The following is a 19,797-nucleotide window of genomic DNA, read 5'->3' on the forward strand; positions in this document are numbered from 1 at the left end:
AGTGACTTTGAGGAGAGATAAAAATAGAATATACCACATCTGTGGAGAAGAAAGAATACAAGGATTTACTTGTCTTTTTTCACTGTTCATAATATTTGTCCTTTCTGTCTATATATATATATATATATTAGATATTCTAGTAAGAGCAGCTTGGCCATTCAAAAGGTGTCTTGGAAACCTCCCAAAATTAAAAGCAGGGCAAGGATGAGCAACTGGCAAAGGTTTATTGACCAAGCAGAATCAGAATAAATTATCGTTGCGTTTCAAAATCTTCGTGCAAATTACAGGGAAGAAGCAGATACAGTAGTACCTGTTTGCTTCTGTGTTAATAATCCACCACAAGGTTGGAATGCCCTGTAGCAAAGACATAAGGATGTATCATTCAATTAAAAAAAAAAAAAGGAATTATAGATTAGCCCAAAAAATAAAAAAAATCCCCGAAGGACAAAATACTCGACTGATAGAGCACATCATAACCCTCTTTCTTCAAAGACAATTAGATCTAATTAGCATCTTTTTAATCCAATCCACAGTAGTACGAAAACAACTCCTGCTCATCAATGAAAGGAATATTAAATATTCCGGCAATTATCATATGACCCTAAAGAAGCATTTTAAAGAGTCTGAAGGCTTCTTTTAGCAGGTCAATTTGGAAAATATTCCACTGTCTCTTAGTCACTTTCTAAACGTAGGAGTGTTAGTGATTATCTGTCAAAGAAAAATCACCATCGTTTGTGCTCTAGTTATTTCTTCTTCTTATTATTATTATTATTAATATGACATACCTTACTGGGGCATGGTACAAATCAGAAGGAAATGCAACAGTTATAAAATTCAGCATAATAAAACTAGTTTGTAACAGCCAACCTTATAAAGCTAAGTATTTATAATGCACATCAAACTCAACAGTCATAAATTATTTAAAAGAACACACCCATGAAACCGCAGAGTGCCCATAGATTCATGATTAATATAAAGCAAATATTAACCTGAAAAACTACCAACGTAATTAGAGGAGAGTAAAACAACCAGCCCCATTCTTATATACTAGTCAAATAAAGAAATAAATATATATAGTTTATAGCCCCACAGAGAGGGGCTCCTCAGGGTGCCGTCGGCCAAACAATGTCGGCTGGCGGCCCCCAGGGGGAGAGCCTTCTCTGTGGGGGCACCTACCCTCTGGAACGAGTTGCCCCCGGAGATACGGCGGATCCCGGATCTGCACACTTTCTGCCATGCCTTAAAGACGTTTCTGTTTCATCAAGCCGGGCTGACCTGACCTAACTTTTTAAATTGTTTTAATTTTTAAATTGTTAAATTATGGGTTTTAATATAGGGGTGTTTTAACTGTGGGCCAAATTGATTTAATTGGATTTTAATATTGTTTTAAATTTTGTATTTTCTGTACTTTATCTGCTGGCTGTTCACCGCCCCGAGTCCTTCAGGAGAAGGGCGGTATACAAATATAATAAACATAACATAACATAACATAACATAACATAACATAACATAACATAACATAACATAACGGTCATCAGAATTTGACAGAAGTGACCGTGTGGAGAGAGTTGATCCCACAGCCACAGGACAATATCCCTGAGGTCAGGAAGCTTGGAAATGGGGATGGGGGAACAGAGAGAAGATCCTGCCCAGGGGCACATAAGGAACAAATAGGATTGTAGGGAGAAAATATGGGTCAATGGATCAAGGAACGTTGTAACCAAAGAGCTCTAATCACAAACATCAGTATTTAAACAGCTTGAACAGGGAATCAGTTCAGAGTCCTGCAATGTAATAACATATGCCAATAGCCTAGAATAGGGGAGTCAAACTCAAGAACCCTGGGCCAGATGCAACCCACGAGGTACTTAGATCTGGCCCACAGCGCCGCCCTGGAAACAGCAAAGGATTGGCCTCCTTTGCTGCACGGAAGCAAAAAGAAGGAAAGAGGGAAAGGAAGAAGGAAGGAGAATGAAGAGGGAAGGAACAAGAAGAAAAGGAAGGAAGAAGATTATAATGAGAGTGATGGAAGGGTCTGAGGGAAGTCCTGCCTTAGCACTTGGCCACCACAGGTGCCCCCTGACACAAGTGATGTTGAGCTGGCCATGTCACTGCGTTAAGGGTTTGCCAGCTGAGCTTCCATTCTAAGACCTACGGTAGCTTACCAGAGAACTTATCTGTAGCTGAGATAAGACTGGTCTTGTGAGACATTGGACTACTGCGCATGTCTACATTCTTTCTTTTCTAACTTCCTTTGTCCATCTGTGAGATAACTGCCAGTAAAGATGTAGTTAGCTAGGTTTGCAATTTTATAATAAAATGTTTCTTAGAATATATACTTCGGGTTTTCTTTCTTTGAGAGTATACACCATGGAAAACAAGATCCATTCACCTCTAATTAATTACAGTTTCCCCAGGGGGGGAAACGAGGCTGATTCATGCTTTGACAGGCCACACCCACCCTGACCATGCCCACCTCAGCCCTCCAAGGTCAAACACAACCCTAATATGGCCATCAATGAAATCGAATTTGACGCCCCTGGCCTAGAAGATCTAGAAAGGTTATCTGTGAGATAACTGCCAGTAAAGATGTAGTTAGCTAGGTTTGTAATTTTATAATAAAATGTTTCTTAGAATATATACTTCGGGTTTTCTTTCTTTGAGAGTATACACCATGGAAAACAAGATCCATTCACCTCTAATTAATTACAGTTTCCCCAGGGGGGGAAACGAGGCTGATTCATGCTTCGACAGGCCACACCCACCCTGACCATGCCCACCTCAGCCCTCCAAGGTCAAACACAACCCTAATATGGCCATCAATGAAATCGAATTTGACGCCCCTGGCCTAGAAGATCTAGAAAGGTCCTGTTCTGGATTAGGATTAAGATTAGAAAGAGGAATTATGGACACCTGCCAGGTGACCACTGTAATAATCTTAAATATGAATCAATCAATGTATGTTCAATGAAGATATGTTCCTTCTCGTCTACACCCATCTCCTGATCCTAGGAACCTATATGAGAGCTTGTGTCACAGTCGGTTGAGTGGTTACCCCAAGACCACAGGCAGAGGAAACTGGGACAACCCAGAAGCCTGGGAACCAGTGGGGGAAACACAAGCAAGGATGAAAAGACAGTTTTTGTGTTATGCAATTTAAGAATATCTACCCTGTTTCTCCCAAAATAAGACATCCCCTGATAATAAGCCCAATCGGGCTTTTGAATGCATGGCAATAAGGCCAAGTGCTTATTTCAGGGTTCAAAAAAATATAAGATGGGGTCTTATTTTCAGGGAAACACGGGTAAGTCAAAATGCTCCTCAGATATTGTATCACAGGTGATAATGCATCATCATCATGGATGACAAAAAACTGACAGACCTGGGTTTCATCAGGGTAATAGTGATACTGATACTGAAATCAACTATTTCCAGCACCAGGATTGATTCCTGAGTGACAGCTACAATAATGGGAATTCCTGGTATTGAAGCCAACATGCCATCCAGCAGAAGAATGGGAGGCAGAAGATTTGAATCACGAACAAGGAACCTCCCTGCCAGGTAAGTATGAGAGAAGACTGGAATCCAATCGATGCTCAGCCAGTGATGCCCAAGAATCAGACACAAAGTGGTGCCAGTGGACAAGTTAGAGCAACAAAGATGATTAGGGGACTGGAGGCTAAAACATATAAAGAACGGTTGCTGGAATTGGGTATGTCCAGTTTGATGAAAAGAAGGACTAGGGGAGACATGATAGCAGTGTTCCAGTATCTCAGTCTAGTTTAATGAAAAGAAGGTCTAAGGGTGACATGATAGCAGTGTTCCAATATCTCAGGGGCTGCCCCAAAGAAGAGGGAGTCAAGCTATTCTCCAAAGCACCAGAGGGCAGGACAAGAAGCAATGGGTGGAAACTAATCAAGGAGAGAAGCAACCTAGAAACAAGGAGAAATTTCCTGACAGTTAGAACAACTAATCAGTGGAACAACTTGCCTCCAGAGGTTGTGAATCCTCCAACACTGGAAGTTTTTAAGAAGAGATTAGATAACCATTTGTCTGAAGTGCTGTAGGGTTTCCTGCCTAAGCAGGGGGTTGGACTAGAAGACCTCCAAGGTCCCTTCCAACTCTGTTATCCTATTCTAAGTACAACAAAGTAGTGGTTGGTGGACAAGCAGAGCAAAGTAGATTTTGGGCCCAAAAGAACCAGCACCAATGGAAAGCATTGGGGGACTTGGGTCAGTCAGCAGGATATCATTCTGAGCTGAATGAATGACCTGTCTGGATTTACATGGATCGAGGAGCCCATTAAATAACCAGAATAAGGAATCCTTTTGACAGGGCCGCTCTCTCAAGAACTTGGGTCTAAAAAAAGAAAGCAGACACACAGAGAAGGATGACTTAAGACACAAAGAGCCTAGTGCCCAAGGAAAAATTATTCGGAAAAGAACTAGACAGCCTGTCTGAGAAACTGCCAGAGGGTAAAGAACAATAATATAGGGCAGGAAAAGAGGGAGGGAGACTTAGTCAAGGAGCAGGTATGTGGCAGTGGTGAAATTCAAATATTTAAATACCGGTTCTGTGGGCGTGGCTTGGTGGGCATGGTGGGGCTTGGTGGGCAGGGCTTGGTGGGCGGGCAGACAGGGGCAGGATACTGTAAAATCTCCATTCCTACCCCAATCCAGGGGAAGGATGCTGTAAAATCCCCATTCCCTCCCTACTCCTGGGGGAAGGATATTGCAAAATCTCCATTCCCTCCCCACTCCTGGGGGAAGGATATTCCAAAATCTCCATTCCCACTCCAGGGGAAGAATACTGCAAAATCCCCATTCCCTCCCCACTCCTGGGGAAAGGATATTCCAAAATCTCCATTCCCACCCCATTCTGGGGCCAGCCAAAGGTGGCATTTGCCAGTTCTCCAAACTACTCAAAATTTCCGCTACCAGTTCTACAGAACCTGCTGGATTTCACCCCTGGTATGTGGGAACCTCTTCTACTGTATGGCTGGTTAGACCTTTTCCTCCAGAACAGCAGACTCAGATGCAGGAGGAGAAGAAGATAAGAAGGGCGGCCGAGGACAGCCAGTGAAAAGGAATAAGCAATATTCACCCTCTTATGAAAGATCTCAGCTGAAAAGAGCAGAGCTGAGAGACAGCACATGTCCCCCACCCACCCAATTCAGTGATAGCGTCAACAGAGAAGAAAAGGTGGAAGAGAGCCGATGAGGGGCTCTTGGCTGGAGAGTGAATAGCAATTTGAAATGATGCCTCTTTGCCTCTCACGGATGATAAAAAATAATTAGCCGTGGCTATTCCGTGCGTGATTGCAGGCTATTTATTTATTTAATTAAATCTCAGTGCCTGCCTAGACTTCACATTTTCACTCAGCACGATGGTGGTTTTCCTACCCACCCATCGGTTTATTTGGATGAAGTACAAATGACTGGATTTGGTACACATGTTTAAGCCATAAACCTTGGTTTACAGATTACACGCATGAACGTGTATGTGGTAATTCAGAAGAGGGGAGAGGAAGAGAAATAAAGAAATGAAAGAAGGGAAGGGAAGAAAAAAGGAGAAAAGGAAAAAGAAAAGGGAAGGGAAGGGAAGGGAAGGGAAAAGGGAAGGGAAGGGAAGGGAAAAGAAAAAGGAAAGGAAAAGAGAGGAGGGGAGGGGAGGGGAGGATAGGAGAGGATAGGAGAGGGGAGGAAAGGAAAGGAAAGGAAAGGAAAGGAAAGGAAAGGAAAGGAAAGGAAAGGAAAGGAAAGGAAAGGAAAGGAAAGGAAAGGAAAGGAAAGGAAGCTAAAACTAGCTTACATCAATAGTATTTGTCTCCTTTTCTCTGTAATTTTCTATCCTTACAAACCATCCTTGTTTCCACTACAGACATTGATTCATAGATTGTCTTTTATTTAAGTAAAGCAGAGTCACAAACTAGGTATATTTTAGAATATCTTTCAACAATACACAATAGAAAAACCAGGAAAATAACATACATGGAAATAAAATTAAGAGTTTACCCATCAAGTATACTTTGGCCTTTCAAAGATTTTTTGTTTGTTTGTTACTTTTTTTAAATTTGATTTATATGCCGCCCTTATTGCCCCCACAAACTGGGTCCTCATTTCACCTACCTTAGAAAGGATGGAAGGCTGAGTCAACCTTGAGCCTTGGCGAGATTCGAACCCTGCAGTAATTGCAGGCAGCTGGTCTTAATAACCAGCTTAATAACAGGGTGCCTTAAACCCCTGTACTACCAAGGCTCTTGTTTCATTTTGGAACCAGGGGGTCACATTGGTGATGGTCTTTGTAGTAGCTGAAATTGGTGGTGGATACACATACCTTTGGATCCATTCTGAGGAAGTTGTGTGGACCTCTGCTGCTGAACGTTGATCTTTTAATGGTCTTGCTATGATGGAAATGATAATAGTCTTCCAAGCTCCCAACCTATAACAATCAATGTATAGACACAAGTCAGGAAACAGACCAATTCAGGTGTTTGCTTTCTTCAAGCTTCAAAAGAAATCCAGTTATTTATTAGGAGCGTCATGTCAGCACATTCCCATGTGAAGCCAGCTCTGACCCTACGTAATTTACAGTCCAGTTATGATCCTGTTTCCTCCCTCCCCCCAGGGTGTATCATCAATCACATTCACCCAACGGAGCAATTTCCAGGTTGTAGAGGTCACTCCCCTCCGGCTGCTGTAGGTAACCCTGGGATACAGCCTTGAGAGAGATAAGCGTGGAATGTGCATCTGTCTTTGGCTGCTGTGCCATTTCGCCAGTTTCCCATCCCCCCCGGCCTATGGCAACTCGAGAGCAGGCCAGGGATACTTTGCAAGTTGACACAGATCTCCCAATGGAAGAATTACCAGATAGCAGGGACAAACAGCTATGCTACTGAGTGGGAATGGATGTTAGATGAAAGTTATGTTGTTCTTAACAGGAGCAACACAAAGGAATCTGTGAGCTTTTTAATTCTCCAAGAACAGAGTAGTTCTCAACCTGTGGTCCGTGGACCATCCATGGTGTCATTACAGGGAGTCTGCAAATTGTTAAGTCTAAGGCTTTAAATCTTGAGTTGTCTAGGGGGTTGATTATGGCCATAGTCCACAAAATGTATTTAAAAGGGGTCCATGATGGTGAAGAAAAGGTTGAGAACTACTGGTCTACACAATTAGCCATGTGGAAAAAATATTTTGAGCTTGAAAGAGTTGTTTCAAATTTAAAACAACCTCATTGGATGCAACTGCTTTTTAGGGAATGGTCCAATAAGAGAGGTCATAACCCACAGATACACAATGGGTGGAGAAAGAGGCTGGGAAGGGAGCTCACACCAGATTTTCAGGCTGTAAAAAAGATGGCAGTACTTGCAAGTACTTTCAGACTTGCAAAATTCTGTTAATGTAGCCTTACAATAAAGTTGAATTAATTAGCTCATTGGGTTGTGTTTCCTGTCTGGTCTATCCAGGAAGGGTGACACTGGATGTATTCCAGTGCGGTTCCAACTTTTCCAGAAATGTTTCAAGCTTCAATCAACACAGTTTCCCATTTTAAACTGAATTTGAAAGGGGTCCGTTTTGAGCTTGGAATATTTCTAGAACGATGGCTTCAGCACTGGAGCACTTTCTAGTGAAGTTGGAAAGTGGCCTTCAAGTTGGGACATAGTATTTCAAGTTTGAATCTTCTCAAATTCTCAGTGTTCTGTACATTGTAATGCAAAAACATTTAAGCTTGAAGTGCCCCATCTGGAGTTAAATTTGAAACTGACGATTCCCATCTTCTACCGCGGGGGTCTGGAACCTTAAACATTCAAAGAGCCATTTGGACCCATTTCCCACAGAAAAGAAAACACCGGGAGCCACAAAACCCTTCCCGTGCCTGAATATTTCTTGAGTGGCCACAAAACTAGCATATGTAGTTGAATTAAACATTCTGTTTTCTTCTGAAACTTTTCTTTTCTTGGATTTATCCATGGTTGGCCTACCAGAGGTTGAAAAGCTCAACAAATCGTGTGCCAGTGGGTATCACACATTGGCGGTTGTGACGCATATTTTGAGTGACCGGGAGCCGCAGCAGAGGGATGAAAGAGCCACATGCGGCTCCAGAGCCACAGGTTGCTGACCCCGTCCTACGCTATGTTCCAATACCATCCCAATATTTTGAGCTAAAAGCCTTAAGGTTACCTTCAGCTCAGAACATTAATCTTGGAGTCAAAACGCTTCTAGCAAAGTTGGAGCAGCATTAGAACATGACCTCTTAAGATCATCTTGAACTTTAATATTTGGAATTTTTGGCACCAAAAATAAAAAAGGGGGGGAGGGAAGACTTTAAATAATGAAAGACCTGATTAAGCATGATTGGTTGATTGTATGCCATCTACTTATTTTCGACTCCTACACACCACATAGATTAAGCATGATTATTAGACTTATATTTAGTCAACATTTTTTTTTAAAAAAAAAGGTACCTATGGTAATATTAATTTAATATATCTTAGGTGAGAGGAATTCGAACTAAAATATTTATTTGGTAAAAAGATCATAAAATAAAATATGCACAATAAGATTTAATTCCTACATGGAGACAAATATAAAACTGTACCTATAATATCTTGGCAACCATCATAAAGATTTAAAGAGAATCATAGAAATCTAATTGTTCTCCCGTTACTAAAGGGGAAATAACCTCTGCCCGACAGAATAGATTTTAAAGGAGGAAAATATTTGTAAGCTTAGGGTTGAATTGGAGGATTCTGAGCAAAGAAACAACCAAGCTCAGAGGTCACCAAGGATTCCGCAAATAGATTTCTTTCTTCTGCAGAATCTTCACCTTTATTCTTTTATAATGCTTCATGCCAACAAAAATCAGAACACAGCAAGGTCAGTGCTGACCGCGAAAGAGCCAGAGACAGGTCACTATGCTCAATAAAGAGAAAATTCCTCAAAGATCGGCAGTTTAGAAATTCATTTATTTTGAGATAGCATCGAAACCTGACAGATGGTCAGCACTGACCTTTGCCCCCCAAGCCCTCCCTTTCCGATCCCCAATTCTCTGTGTCTCATTGGCTATCTTCCAAGCCACTCTCCTCATCCCATCTCCGTCAGATCACAGGAATGTGCCCCCTCCTCCCATCTCCAAGGAAACAGAATCTTCAAAGGAATTAAGTAGGCAAAAGTTCAAGCTTCTCCTCTCCTATTCATATGTCAGCACCGGAACGCTGACATCATACAAGCTGGGTGGATATGACCTCGTAGACGACCCTCACTCTGTCAAGGACCTAGGAGTACTCATCTCACCCCAGCAATCTAAGCCCCAGAGCTCACTGTAACAGCATGGCCAAAAAGGCACTAAGAATTGTTAACCTAATTTTGCGAAGCTTCTTCTCCAGTAACATCATACTACAAACTAGGGCATATAAAACCGTTGCCAGACCAGTTCTCGAATACAGCTCGTCTGCCTGGAATCAGCACTGTATATCTGACATTAATACAATTGAGCGAGTCCAGAGATATTTCACGAGAAGAGTTCTCCACTCCCCTACTCACAACAGAGTATGCTACCCTTATGCTACCAGGCTTGAAATTTTGGGCTTGGACAACCTAGAACTACGCCGCCTACGGTCTGACCTAAGTGTAGTACACAAAATTGTCTGCTACAATGTCCTACCTGTCAATGATTTCTTCAGCTTCAGCCTCAATAATACTCGGGCAAACAATATATACAAACTCAAGGTAAACCACTCCAAAATCAATTGCAAAAAATATGACTTCGGCAACAGTGGTCAACACCTGGAATGCTCTACCCGACTCCGTTGTTACATCCTCAAACCCTCACAGCTTCAACCTTAAACTGTCTACCATGGACCTCACACCATTCCTAAGAGGTCCGTAAAGGGAGCGTGCATAACCGCACCATCGTGCCTATCGTCCCTGTTCTACTGTCCCCATTTACTTGTACTCATTATTCCTTGTTCATGTCCATGTTATACTTATACCATAAGTGTACCATACTTATCCTGTACATGTTCGACAAATTAAATAAATAAATGTTCCTTTCACCCATTTTTTTCACCGAGTTGAAAGTGCAGGAGGTGAGGAAGTAATGCAGAACATCTACTCCGTCAAGAGATGTCCCATCACCTTCATGCCTTCATTCAGGAGAAGCCCCATCATCTAAAGTTGAGCTTCTTCAACAACCTGTGCTTGCCATATATTAGTTGTTTAAACTTTGGTGTTGAGCGTTGAGAATACTTAAAATGTGGGTTTGCAGCTCAAGAATCTCTGTGAGTCACATAGAATCCAGAGGTATTGACAGAAGCGCCTCATGACAAGTCGCTAAGAGCCAACATTTTATTTGGAAGCATTTCTAATGGCCTAATTTTTCAATCGCCAAGGAACTCTGGAGAATGAGCTATTTTCTCTGTGGGCGCTTCTGTCCCACAGGCAGGATTACCTGCCCCAGCTTGACTGCACATTCACATCTGCAGAGCTTCCACAGATCAGTTCTGCTACCGCTTTTAAGTTAATCTCCTCGGATTGTCTAGAACTGAGTCCCGCTGGAACCAAGACAGAGAGGTGCATGGTCCATCTGTCTAATCTTCTGGTTAAAGGCTTATGTGAATAGAAAAACTGAATATTTTAGCCTCTTACTAGAAGAATGAGCCAACTGAAATGGAAAAAAAGGAAAAAAAGGTAATTCCGCATTCGAGACAACGAAGTTAACCTTTGTTGTACCTCAGCTGTTTTTGCAACACAATCTGCTTTGGCTGAAAAATGGTTATCAAAGTTATAAAGCAGGCAAGACCTTGGAATCAAAATGCTCAGAAAAATCGTCTTCCCCCTAACAGGTGCACCCACCTGAGAAGAAGCTAAAGGCCATGATTGTTTTGCTGGTGCTGTAAGGATATGCACACCTATTCCAAGAAAATGGGCTGCAATAAGCAATCAACCCACCACTTGTAACAATAGCACTAGCAAGAGACTTATATACCGCTTTACAGTGCTTTACAGCCCTCTCTAAGCAGTTTATAGAGTCAGCATATTGCCCCCAACAATTTAGGTCCTCATTTTACCCACCTCGGAAGGATGGAAGGCTGAGTCAACCTTGAGCCTGGTGAGATTTGAACTGCCAAATCGCAGGCAGCCGGCAGGTAGCAGAAGTAGCCTGCAGTATTGCACTCTAACCACTGAGCCACCATGGCTCATGTAGAAACATTCATGTTCCCCGGGCGAACAGTTGCAAAGGCAATCACTGGAAGCCTGCAGATCATTTAAGGTTAAAATATTGTCATCGCAATTCCAAAAGTGTTTTTTCCAATTGGACTTTCTTGGGGGGTTCTTTTTCCCCTTTGAAAATGTTTCAGCTCTCATCCTAGAACACGGGTCTGCAGCCTTAAACACTCAAAGAGCCATTTGGACCCGTTTCCCACAGAAAAGAAAACACCGGGAGCCACAAAACCCTCCCCGTGCCTGACTATTTCTTGAGCGGCCACAAAACTAGCATATGTAGTTGAATTAAACGTTCTGTTTTCTTCTGAAACTTTTCTTTTCTTGGATATATCCATGGTTGGCCTACCGGGGGTTGAAAAGCTCATGTGTGCCGGCAAGTGTCACACATTGGCAGCTGTGAGTGATATTTTGAGTGACAGGGAGCCGCAGCAGAGGGGTAAAAGAGCCACATGCAGCTCCAGAGCCACAGGTTGCTGACTCCTGTCCTAGAAGCTTGGAAGAACTGAGAACTGAAGAAGCTTCTTGGATGATAAGTGAAACATTTTCGAAGAAAGAAAACCCAGGAAAGTCCAGTTGCTTTTTTGGTGGGAAAAAAGCACCTTTGGGACAACCATGACCTGGATGATTGAGAATCTCCATAGACAAATGTCATCACAACTTTATGTGATGGAGGGAAGTGGAGAAAAGGACAAGACCCCAACGTTGGTCAAGTTAGAAATCTCTACCAAATCCATAAAGTTCTGTAGAGTTGAGCACCCTAGAAAAGGCTTAATTGTATTGATCCCCTCAAACTGCAGTGTTATATACATTTCCCCAGGAAATAGGTCTCATTGAAAACCATGAACCTTAAATTTGACTGAAGGTGTATCAGACTGCATTATAGAACTCTTTATGATTTATTTATTTGCCAGATTTATATCCTGCCTTTCCTTGGGAAGCTCAAGGCAGCAACCATAGAAATCCTTCTTCCAATTTTTCTGCACCACCACTGAAAGAGAGTGACTAGCCTAAAGTCACTGAGTAGGTTTCTGAATAAATCAGTGTTGGAATAAATACACCATTCATAGAAAAGGAAAACAGACATTACATTTTTTTTTTATAATGGATGTATATGTCACAACAGGTTTCACCTTCATATACTCCTATGGGCAGGAGGAGGTAGAGAATTACATAATGCATGAAAGTACCATTTATTTAGCCATTATAAATCACAAATGATACACAACACACGAAGCCACAAACCAAGGTTTCGTAGAAGCTTCCCGTAGCATGCTAAGCAAAACCTAAAGCAAACCAAGTTAGCACGATGGGCAAACACAATCATGTTGAGGTTTATAGCATCCTGGAACAAAGACAGTCGGGGAAATGCTTTAAAACTGGGGTCTCCAACCTTGGCAATTTTAAGACTTGTGGACTTCAATTCCCAGAAGGTTCTTTGGTAGCTTTGCTGGCTGAGGAATTCTGGGAGTTGTAGTCCATGAGTCTTAAAGTTGCCAAGGTTGGAGACGCTTGCTTTAAAACACAGGTGCACACACACCTTTAGGGGACTAGGGGAGACATGATAGCAGTGTTCCAATATTTGAGGGGCTCCTACAAAGACGAGGGGGTCAAACTATTTTCCCAAAGCACCATAAAGCAAGACAAAAAGCAATGGATGGAAAATAATCAAGGAGAGAAGCAACCTAGAACTAAGTAGAAATTCCCTATTACAAAGTGTGGAACAGGTTTTATACCTGGCTAGAAAATAGAAATCAAATTAAGAAATAAGAATATAAACTGAAATTCGGTATTAATACACTGGATATAAATATAGGTAACAATCCTGCTTACAAAAATGTTAATTATCGGCATACAAAAATAAGAGAAGGATTAGGAAGGTGGAATTTAAACAGAAAGACAAATGGCAATGCAGGAAGTTGTAAAATTGTATATAAATGTTGTTAGTTTTGTATTTTAGCATTTGATGTATGTGTATGTTCTTGTTTTTTCCCTTTTGCATTTCTTTTGCTATTGTGTTTTTGATTTTAAAATGTACAATACCTAATAAAAACTATTTTTTTAAAAAAAAAGGAAATTCCCTAACAGTGAGAGCAATCAACCAATGGAATAGCTTGCCTTCAGACATTGTGGGTGCTGCATCACTGGAGGCTTTCAAGAAGAGACCGGACAACATTTGTCTGAAATGGTATAGTTCTCCTGTTCTAGCAGGGGGTTAGACTAGTAGACCTATAACATCCCTTTCAACTGTTATTATTCTATGTTCTATGCCAGGGATGGCTAACCTTTTTGCCGTCGTGTGCCAAAAACAGCGGGAGAGGGGGGTCGCAGGTACGTGTGCCCACATCCATAATTCAATGCATCCCGCCCTCCTGCGCACGCATGCACATGTGACACCCCCCCATGCTCCCCCCTGCTTTTGGCACGTGATGGCATGGTGGACCCGGTAGGCCCGTTTTTTGCCCTCCCCAGGCTCCAGAGGCTTTCTAGGAGCCTGGGGAGGGCAAAAACAGCCTTCCCCATCCCCTCGGAGGCCCTCCAGAGGCCAGAAACAGCCAGTTTCCCGACTTCCGGTGGGACCAGAAGGCCTGAAAATCAGTTGGCTGGTACACGCATGCGCGCTGGAGCTGAGCTAGGGCAACACTTGTGTGCCCAATATGGCTCCATGTGCCATCTGTGGCACGCATGCCATAGGTTCGCCATCGCGGTTCTATGCTTTCACTTGCTTCCAATTCCTACAGGACACTAGTCATTACCAGCCTGGTATCTTCCAGATGTTTTGGACCACACATCCTTTCTCTCTCAGTCAATTTGGTGCAATCGAGGGGATTAAGCTAACAAAATTACATTCTATTTCTGAAGCAGTTCAATTCCACTAATACCTGAATGAGAAACTGATTGTCGCTCCCTTATGGATAATGAGATGTCGGAATGCTAGTAATGAGAAGAATTAGAATCCAACATATCAGCTCAAACATATTTGTTTAACCACGGTTTACTGAATAAATGGGAGTGGGTTACATCTGCCCAACACATTTCAATGTTGTGCAGCATGGAAATCCTAACATATAACACCCCAATTTGGCTGAAGGAGTGGAGGAGATAAGACACACAACATTGGGTTGTGTTTTTTTTTTCCTTTGTCTTTTAAGATCCCGTGTGTAATTGAAAAGTAGAACTCTGTTTCTCCATCAAAGTTGTTTTAAGTTTGGAGTTTGTCTTTTTTTTTTTTTAAGTGCAGATGGAATATAATTGTAATCCTCCCAGACCATTCAGCAGAGTGCCAGGAGCAAGTTTGATTCTTGCTTAGTTGCTCCCTTCCCAGGAGGTAAAGGTTATAAATAAGCAGAGAAATACACATCTATATTTAGCCTGCGGAATAGTGTCTAGCACACTCTAAAAAGCAAAAACCCCCAAATGAATTATGGAAAACAAAATGTCAATGCTTCCATTCATGCAACTGAACCGTAAACCGACCAACCACATTTTAACCTAACACGTCGTGCAATTCTTAAACTACAGAAGACGGTTGGTCCGTAATTCAGTATGTTACAAGAATCTGAAAAACGCATTCAAAAAAAAAAAAAAAAAGTTCAATGAAAGCCAAGCAACTATGTGGGAGAGCTTTAACCCTGGGCTTTTTCTGTTTCAACCTGGGCTGAATCAGCTGCCACATCAGCTGTTTGCACTAAAAGAAAAGCACGCTTCAGCTTGTACAAGTGGGTCAATTCCTTCCAGAGCAACGAGAAGGTGCTTGGTCTGCATCTAACCCACATTCCAAAATAGATGGGGAAATGGTGTCCCCATTGTAACGTGCTTTGAAAATCCATTCAACGCACAGTTAATGTAAAGAAGAGGACAGCGTGAGCATCTCTTAAGCCTTGCGACAAACGAAGTTTTTGTTTGGAGGAATGTCCCACCTAAGGACCACTTGAAGGAACCATCAAGCATTGGAAACGTAATGTCAGGCATGCCTCCGTTCAAAACCCAAAAAAGGAAACCCTCAACTCCATGTCTGTAAAGAAGAGGTACTTTTACTGAGTTTGAAACGATAGCAACGAAAGAAAAGCAAGATCTGAAGCAAAAGGCGCGAAAGTTACATATTGAAAGTAACCCCAAATCTCTCCCCCCAAGGACCCAGGTTGAACGTCCAATCCCTAACCCAATGGGTATCATGTGGGCTGCATCTTCAGGTGTTTTCGTCCATCTGGTATTCCGGGATGGTTGACCTTGACTGGGTATAAACAAGTTCATTCAGTTGCGCAGTAGATCATGGGAGTAATCCTCCCTTCTCGTTCACACAAGGCATCTCTCTCCAGCTCACATCCCCCCACCCAAATGCCAATCTCCCCCCCCCCATTACTGTGGCAGCCGATAGCAAGCAAGCAAGCATCATAGAGGCTGACACTGAACTATTCAGAGTTAGCACCCTAAGAGCAAACAGAACATCTGGAGAGCACCTGGTCATAACCTCATGATTGCATGCAAATGGCCCCTGGTTCTAAGTTTGCATTTTGGGTAGAAATTAAATGATGAAAACTTTTAGGTAAAACCGTATTTGTCTGGGGTTCTGTGGGCAGTCAGTGGAGCTCTCCACAAAGTCCTAGAACTGTGATGCGAACCTATGGCCTACGTGTGCCACAGGTGGCACACAGAGCCATATTGGTGGGCAAGCAAGCATTGCCCTAGCTCAGCTCCAGCACGCATGCGCGCGCCGGCCAGCTGATTTTTGGGCCTTCTGGGCCTAACGGAAGTCGGCAAACAGGCTGTTTCTGGCCTCCGGAGGGCCTCTGGGAAGGTGGGGATGGCTGTTTTTGCCCTCCTCAGACTCCTAGAAAGCCTCTGGAGCCCGGGGAGGGCAAAAAACAGGCCTACCGTGCCCACTGTGCCATCACATGCCAAAAGCGGGGGGAGCATGGGGGGGTTCACGCAGGGTGGCAGGGGGGGCAGGGTGCATAGAATTATGGGTGTGGGCATGCACGAGCGCGATCACCTGTACTCCTCCAGCTTTTGGCATGCGATGGCAAAAAGATAAGCCATCCCTGTCCTAGAAGATCCCAATGGATGTTTAAGCAGTTGCGGTTAAATTAGCTCCCCAATGTTTTTAATTCCTTGACTTGTTAGATCTCAGAAGCTTCTCCTTGTTAGTTCTCCCATCTCTACTCCCATCTGCTTTGTTAGGATGTTAGCTACCCTCGGCTTTTGATTGATTTTTTCCCATATCCTGCTCAGCAATCTATGAGCTTTCAATTCCAAATGAAGCAGTATATTAAGGGAACCAGATTTGTGTTGTTGTTGTTGTTTAAAATGTCTAAAATGACTAATGGGCACCACGCAACTCACATGCCGTCTTTTCGCCATGCCGGTTGCACGGGCCTGCCACAAACTGTATCTGGGAATCTGCAAAATTAAATATTTACATCTCCTCCGGAAAAAAAAACAACAATTGGGCAGAGTCAGAACTTAAGCGGTTGGCTTAGAATAAATTAAGCCAAAAGCTAGCTAACCGCACAACCGTCCAGCCAAGTAATGTGCAGCTTCTATTTTAATCTGAGATGGAAAGAAGGTTTAGTTTTAGTAGCAAAGCATTTTAAAGGAATGGTGAGTAACGGGTTGGCTATTGGTCATGGAGGAAGACAGTTTCTTTCTCAACCTTCCTGGGAAGTTCCTGGTGCAGCAGTCCAGCCTTGTAACCTCAGTTGTACACTTCACACACAACCCCAGTAATACACACAATCACTGTTCTTCCTTTGCTGCTTTGCCTTTTGGCTTGCTCCTGTGTTTCAGGAGACAAGCAACATCCCTCCCTTTTCCAACTTGTCTCAGCAGGTTGAAGAAAGTCATGTCCACCCCAACCCAAGGCCACAAAAGTTAGTGTTAGAAGTTCTGTGAGATGACACTGCAGCTGTAATTGACATAACCTGTTTTTGCTTCGCGCAGGTTGAGTTTCATGCTTCATGAGCCGAGGTGGCGCAGTGGTTAGTGTGCAGTACTGCAGGCTACTTCGGCTGACTGCTAGCTGCAGTTTGGCAGTTCAAATCTCACCAGACTTAAAGTTGACTCAGTCTTCCATCCTTCCAAGGTGAGTAAAATGAGGACCCGGATTGTTGGGGGCAATAGACTGACTCTGTAAACTGCTTAGAGAGGGCTGTAAAGCACTGTAAAGCGGTATATAAGTCTAAGTGCTCTTCCTTCCTTCCTTCCTTCCTTCCTTCCTTCCTTCCTTCCTTCCTTCCTTCCTTCCCTCCCTCCCTCCCTCCCTCCCTCCCTCCCAGTGGTTAAAATGCAGTATTGCAGGCTAATTCTGCTGACTGCCAGCAATTCTATTCTCGATTTTGACTGGCTCAAGGTTGACTCAGCCTTCCATCCTTCCGAGATGGGTAAAATGAGGACCCAGATTGTTAGGGGCAAGAGGCTGACTCTGTAAACCGCTTAGAGAGGGCGGTAAAGCTCTATGAAGCGGTATATAAGTGTAGGTGCTATTGCTATATAAAGCATTATGAAGTGGTATATAAGGCTAAGTGCTATTAATATTGCAAGCTAACTCTGCCTATCACCAACAGTTTGATCCTGATCGCTCAAGGTTGTCTCAGCCTTCCCCCCTTCCGAGGTGAGTAAAATGAGGACCCAGATTGCTGGGGGCAAGAGGCTAACTTTGTAAACCGCTCAGAGAGGGCTGTAAAAGCACTATGAAGCGGTATATAAGTCTAAGTGCTATTGCTATTTAGAAGGTCATGGGAAGTCTGAGTGTATGCATGTATCAGTAAATCCCTCTCTAGTTTGACATCAGGAATGAGTTATCATATTTTTTTTTTATCCAACATATATTACTATTTGTGTGTACATACAGGTCACATGAGCCAGTTTTTTTAAAAAATGCCTCTTCCCTTGTCTGTTTTGTTACTAATTTATTTCTGCGGTATTACCTTCCTGATCCCCCGCTGATAGAGTTTACATTTTCCGGTCTTTATTACGTTCATTTAGTTCTAAACTCTAAATCTAGTTCTAATCTGCAATCCCCGGGGTCTTCATTTTTTTTTAGTATAAATTAAATTCATAAACAATCAAGGCAAAGGGAAGCGTTCCCCATTCCCTACCACCCGCAAAGAGATGTGCGGTTCTCTGTATTTGTCACTGCTAAGTTCTACATGCAAGAATGAAAATGCATCACTAACAAACGAAAGAAGAAAAAAAAGGGCAAGAAAATAAGCAGCTGGAGAGGCCCGAAGAGGAGGGGAAAAAATGTGAAGGCCAAAAAAAAAAAAAGACACAGCATCACAGAAACAAGAGTTTCCTTCAGGCGCAGATGTCAGGGCCCTGTTTTAACAAACAGATGAAGAACTCATTCAAGGAAGGCTTTCTACAACATTGAGGGAAAGCATGTGAGAAACCCAGCTGGAATTGTTTCCAAACTCTGCTTGGAATCTTCTCTCCCTACCACCACGCCAATTGTTTTCAATAACTTCAGCTGGTTGTTAGTCCAACTCGGGTGTCAGCAACCCGTGGCTCTGGAGCTGCATGCGGCTCTTTGGGCCCTCTGCTGTGGCTCCCTGTCCCATCACTGGCTGGCCCCGCCCCTTGCCCTCCCCTCCCAGTCACTCCTCACCTGGCCTTGGAAATCCGAGAGATACAGAGAGGGGAGGGGAGAGAGACATAGATACAGAGAGAGAGATAGAAGGGGAGACAGAGGGGGGGGGAGAGAGAGGAAGAGGGGGAGAGAGAGAGATAGAGAGAGAGAGAGGGGAAGATAGAGAGGGGGAGAGAGAAATACAGAGAGAGAGAGAGATACAGAGAGAGGGGGGACAGAGGGGGGAGAGAGAAAGGAAAAGGGGGAGAGAGAGAGATACAGAGAGGGGAAGATAGAGGGGGAGAGAGGGGGGGAGAGAGACATACAGAGAGACAGAAAGAGACAGGGGGGACAGAGGGGGGAGAGAGAGAGGAAAAGGGGGAGAGAGAGAGAGATACTGAGAGGGGAAGATAGAGAGGGGGAGAGAAGGGGGAGAGAGACATACAGAGAGAGAAAGAGAGAGGGGGGGACAGAGGGAGGAGATAGAGGGGAAGATAGAGAGGGGGAGAGAGAGATACAGAGAGAGAGAGAGATACAGAGAGAGGGGGGACAGAGGGGGAGAGAGAGAGGAAAAGGGGGAGAGAGAGAGATACAGAGAGGGGAAGAGAGGGGGGAGAGAGAGACATACAGAGAGAGAGAGAGATACAGAGAGAGGGGGGACAGAGGGGGGAGATAGAGGGGAAGAGAGAGAGAGATACAAAGAGAGGGGAAGAGAGGGGGGAGAGATACAGAGAAAGGGGGAGAGAGAGAGACATAGAGAGATCCAGAGAGAGAAGGGGAGAGAGAGGGAGAAAGAGAGAAAAGGGTTTTGTGGTTCCCGGTGTTTTTTAACAACCAGTTCTCTGCCCTAATGGCCAGCTGGGTAGGCGTGGCTAGGGGGGGGTCATGTGACTGGGTGGGAGTGAGTGACGTGGAGTTGATCATGCCTAGCCAGGTTTTGTGGCTCCTGGAGTTGTTGTTTTTTTTTTTCTCTGGGAAACGGGTCCAAATGGCTCTTTGAGTGTTTAAG

The 19,797-nt window shown here is 43.5% G+C and overlaps 1 protein-coding gene across 2 annotated transcripts in view; it reads right to left on the reverse strand.

The window, feature by feature from the left end:
• Window positions 1–19,797, reverse strand: part of PCSK6 (proprotein convertase subtilisin/kexin type 6) — a 128,017-nt gene that overhangs the window by 96,563 nt on the left and 11,657 nt on the right. For both annotated transcript variants that reach the window (XM_034424697.2, XM_087877926.1), the window contains exon 2: window positions 6,336–6,440. In XM_034424697.2, coding sequence (XP_034280588.2) covers window positions 6,336–6,440 — 105 coding nt within the window. The remainder of the gene's footprint in view (window positions 1–6,335; window positions 6,441–19,797) is intronic.

This window comes from Pantherophis guttatus, chromosome 13 (genome assembly GCF_059756535.1).
Source record: "Pantherophis guttatus breed Tessera chromosome 13, ASM5975653v1, whole genome shotgun sequence".
In the NCBI taxonomy this organism is placed as follows: Eukaryota; Metazoa; Chordata; class Lepidosauria; order Squamata; family Colubridae; genus Pantherophis; species Pantherophis guttatus.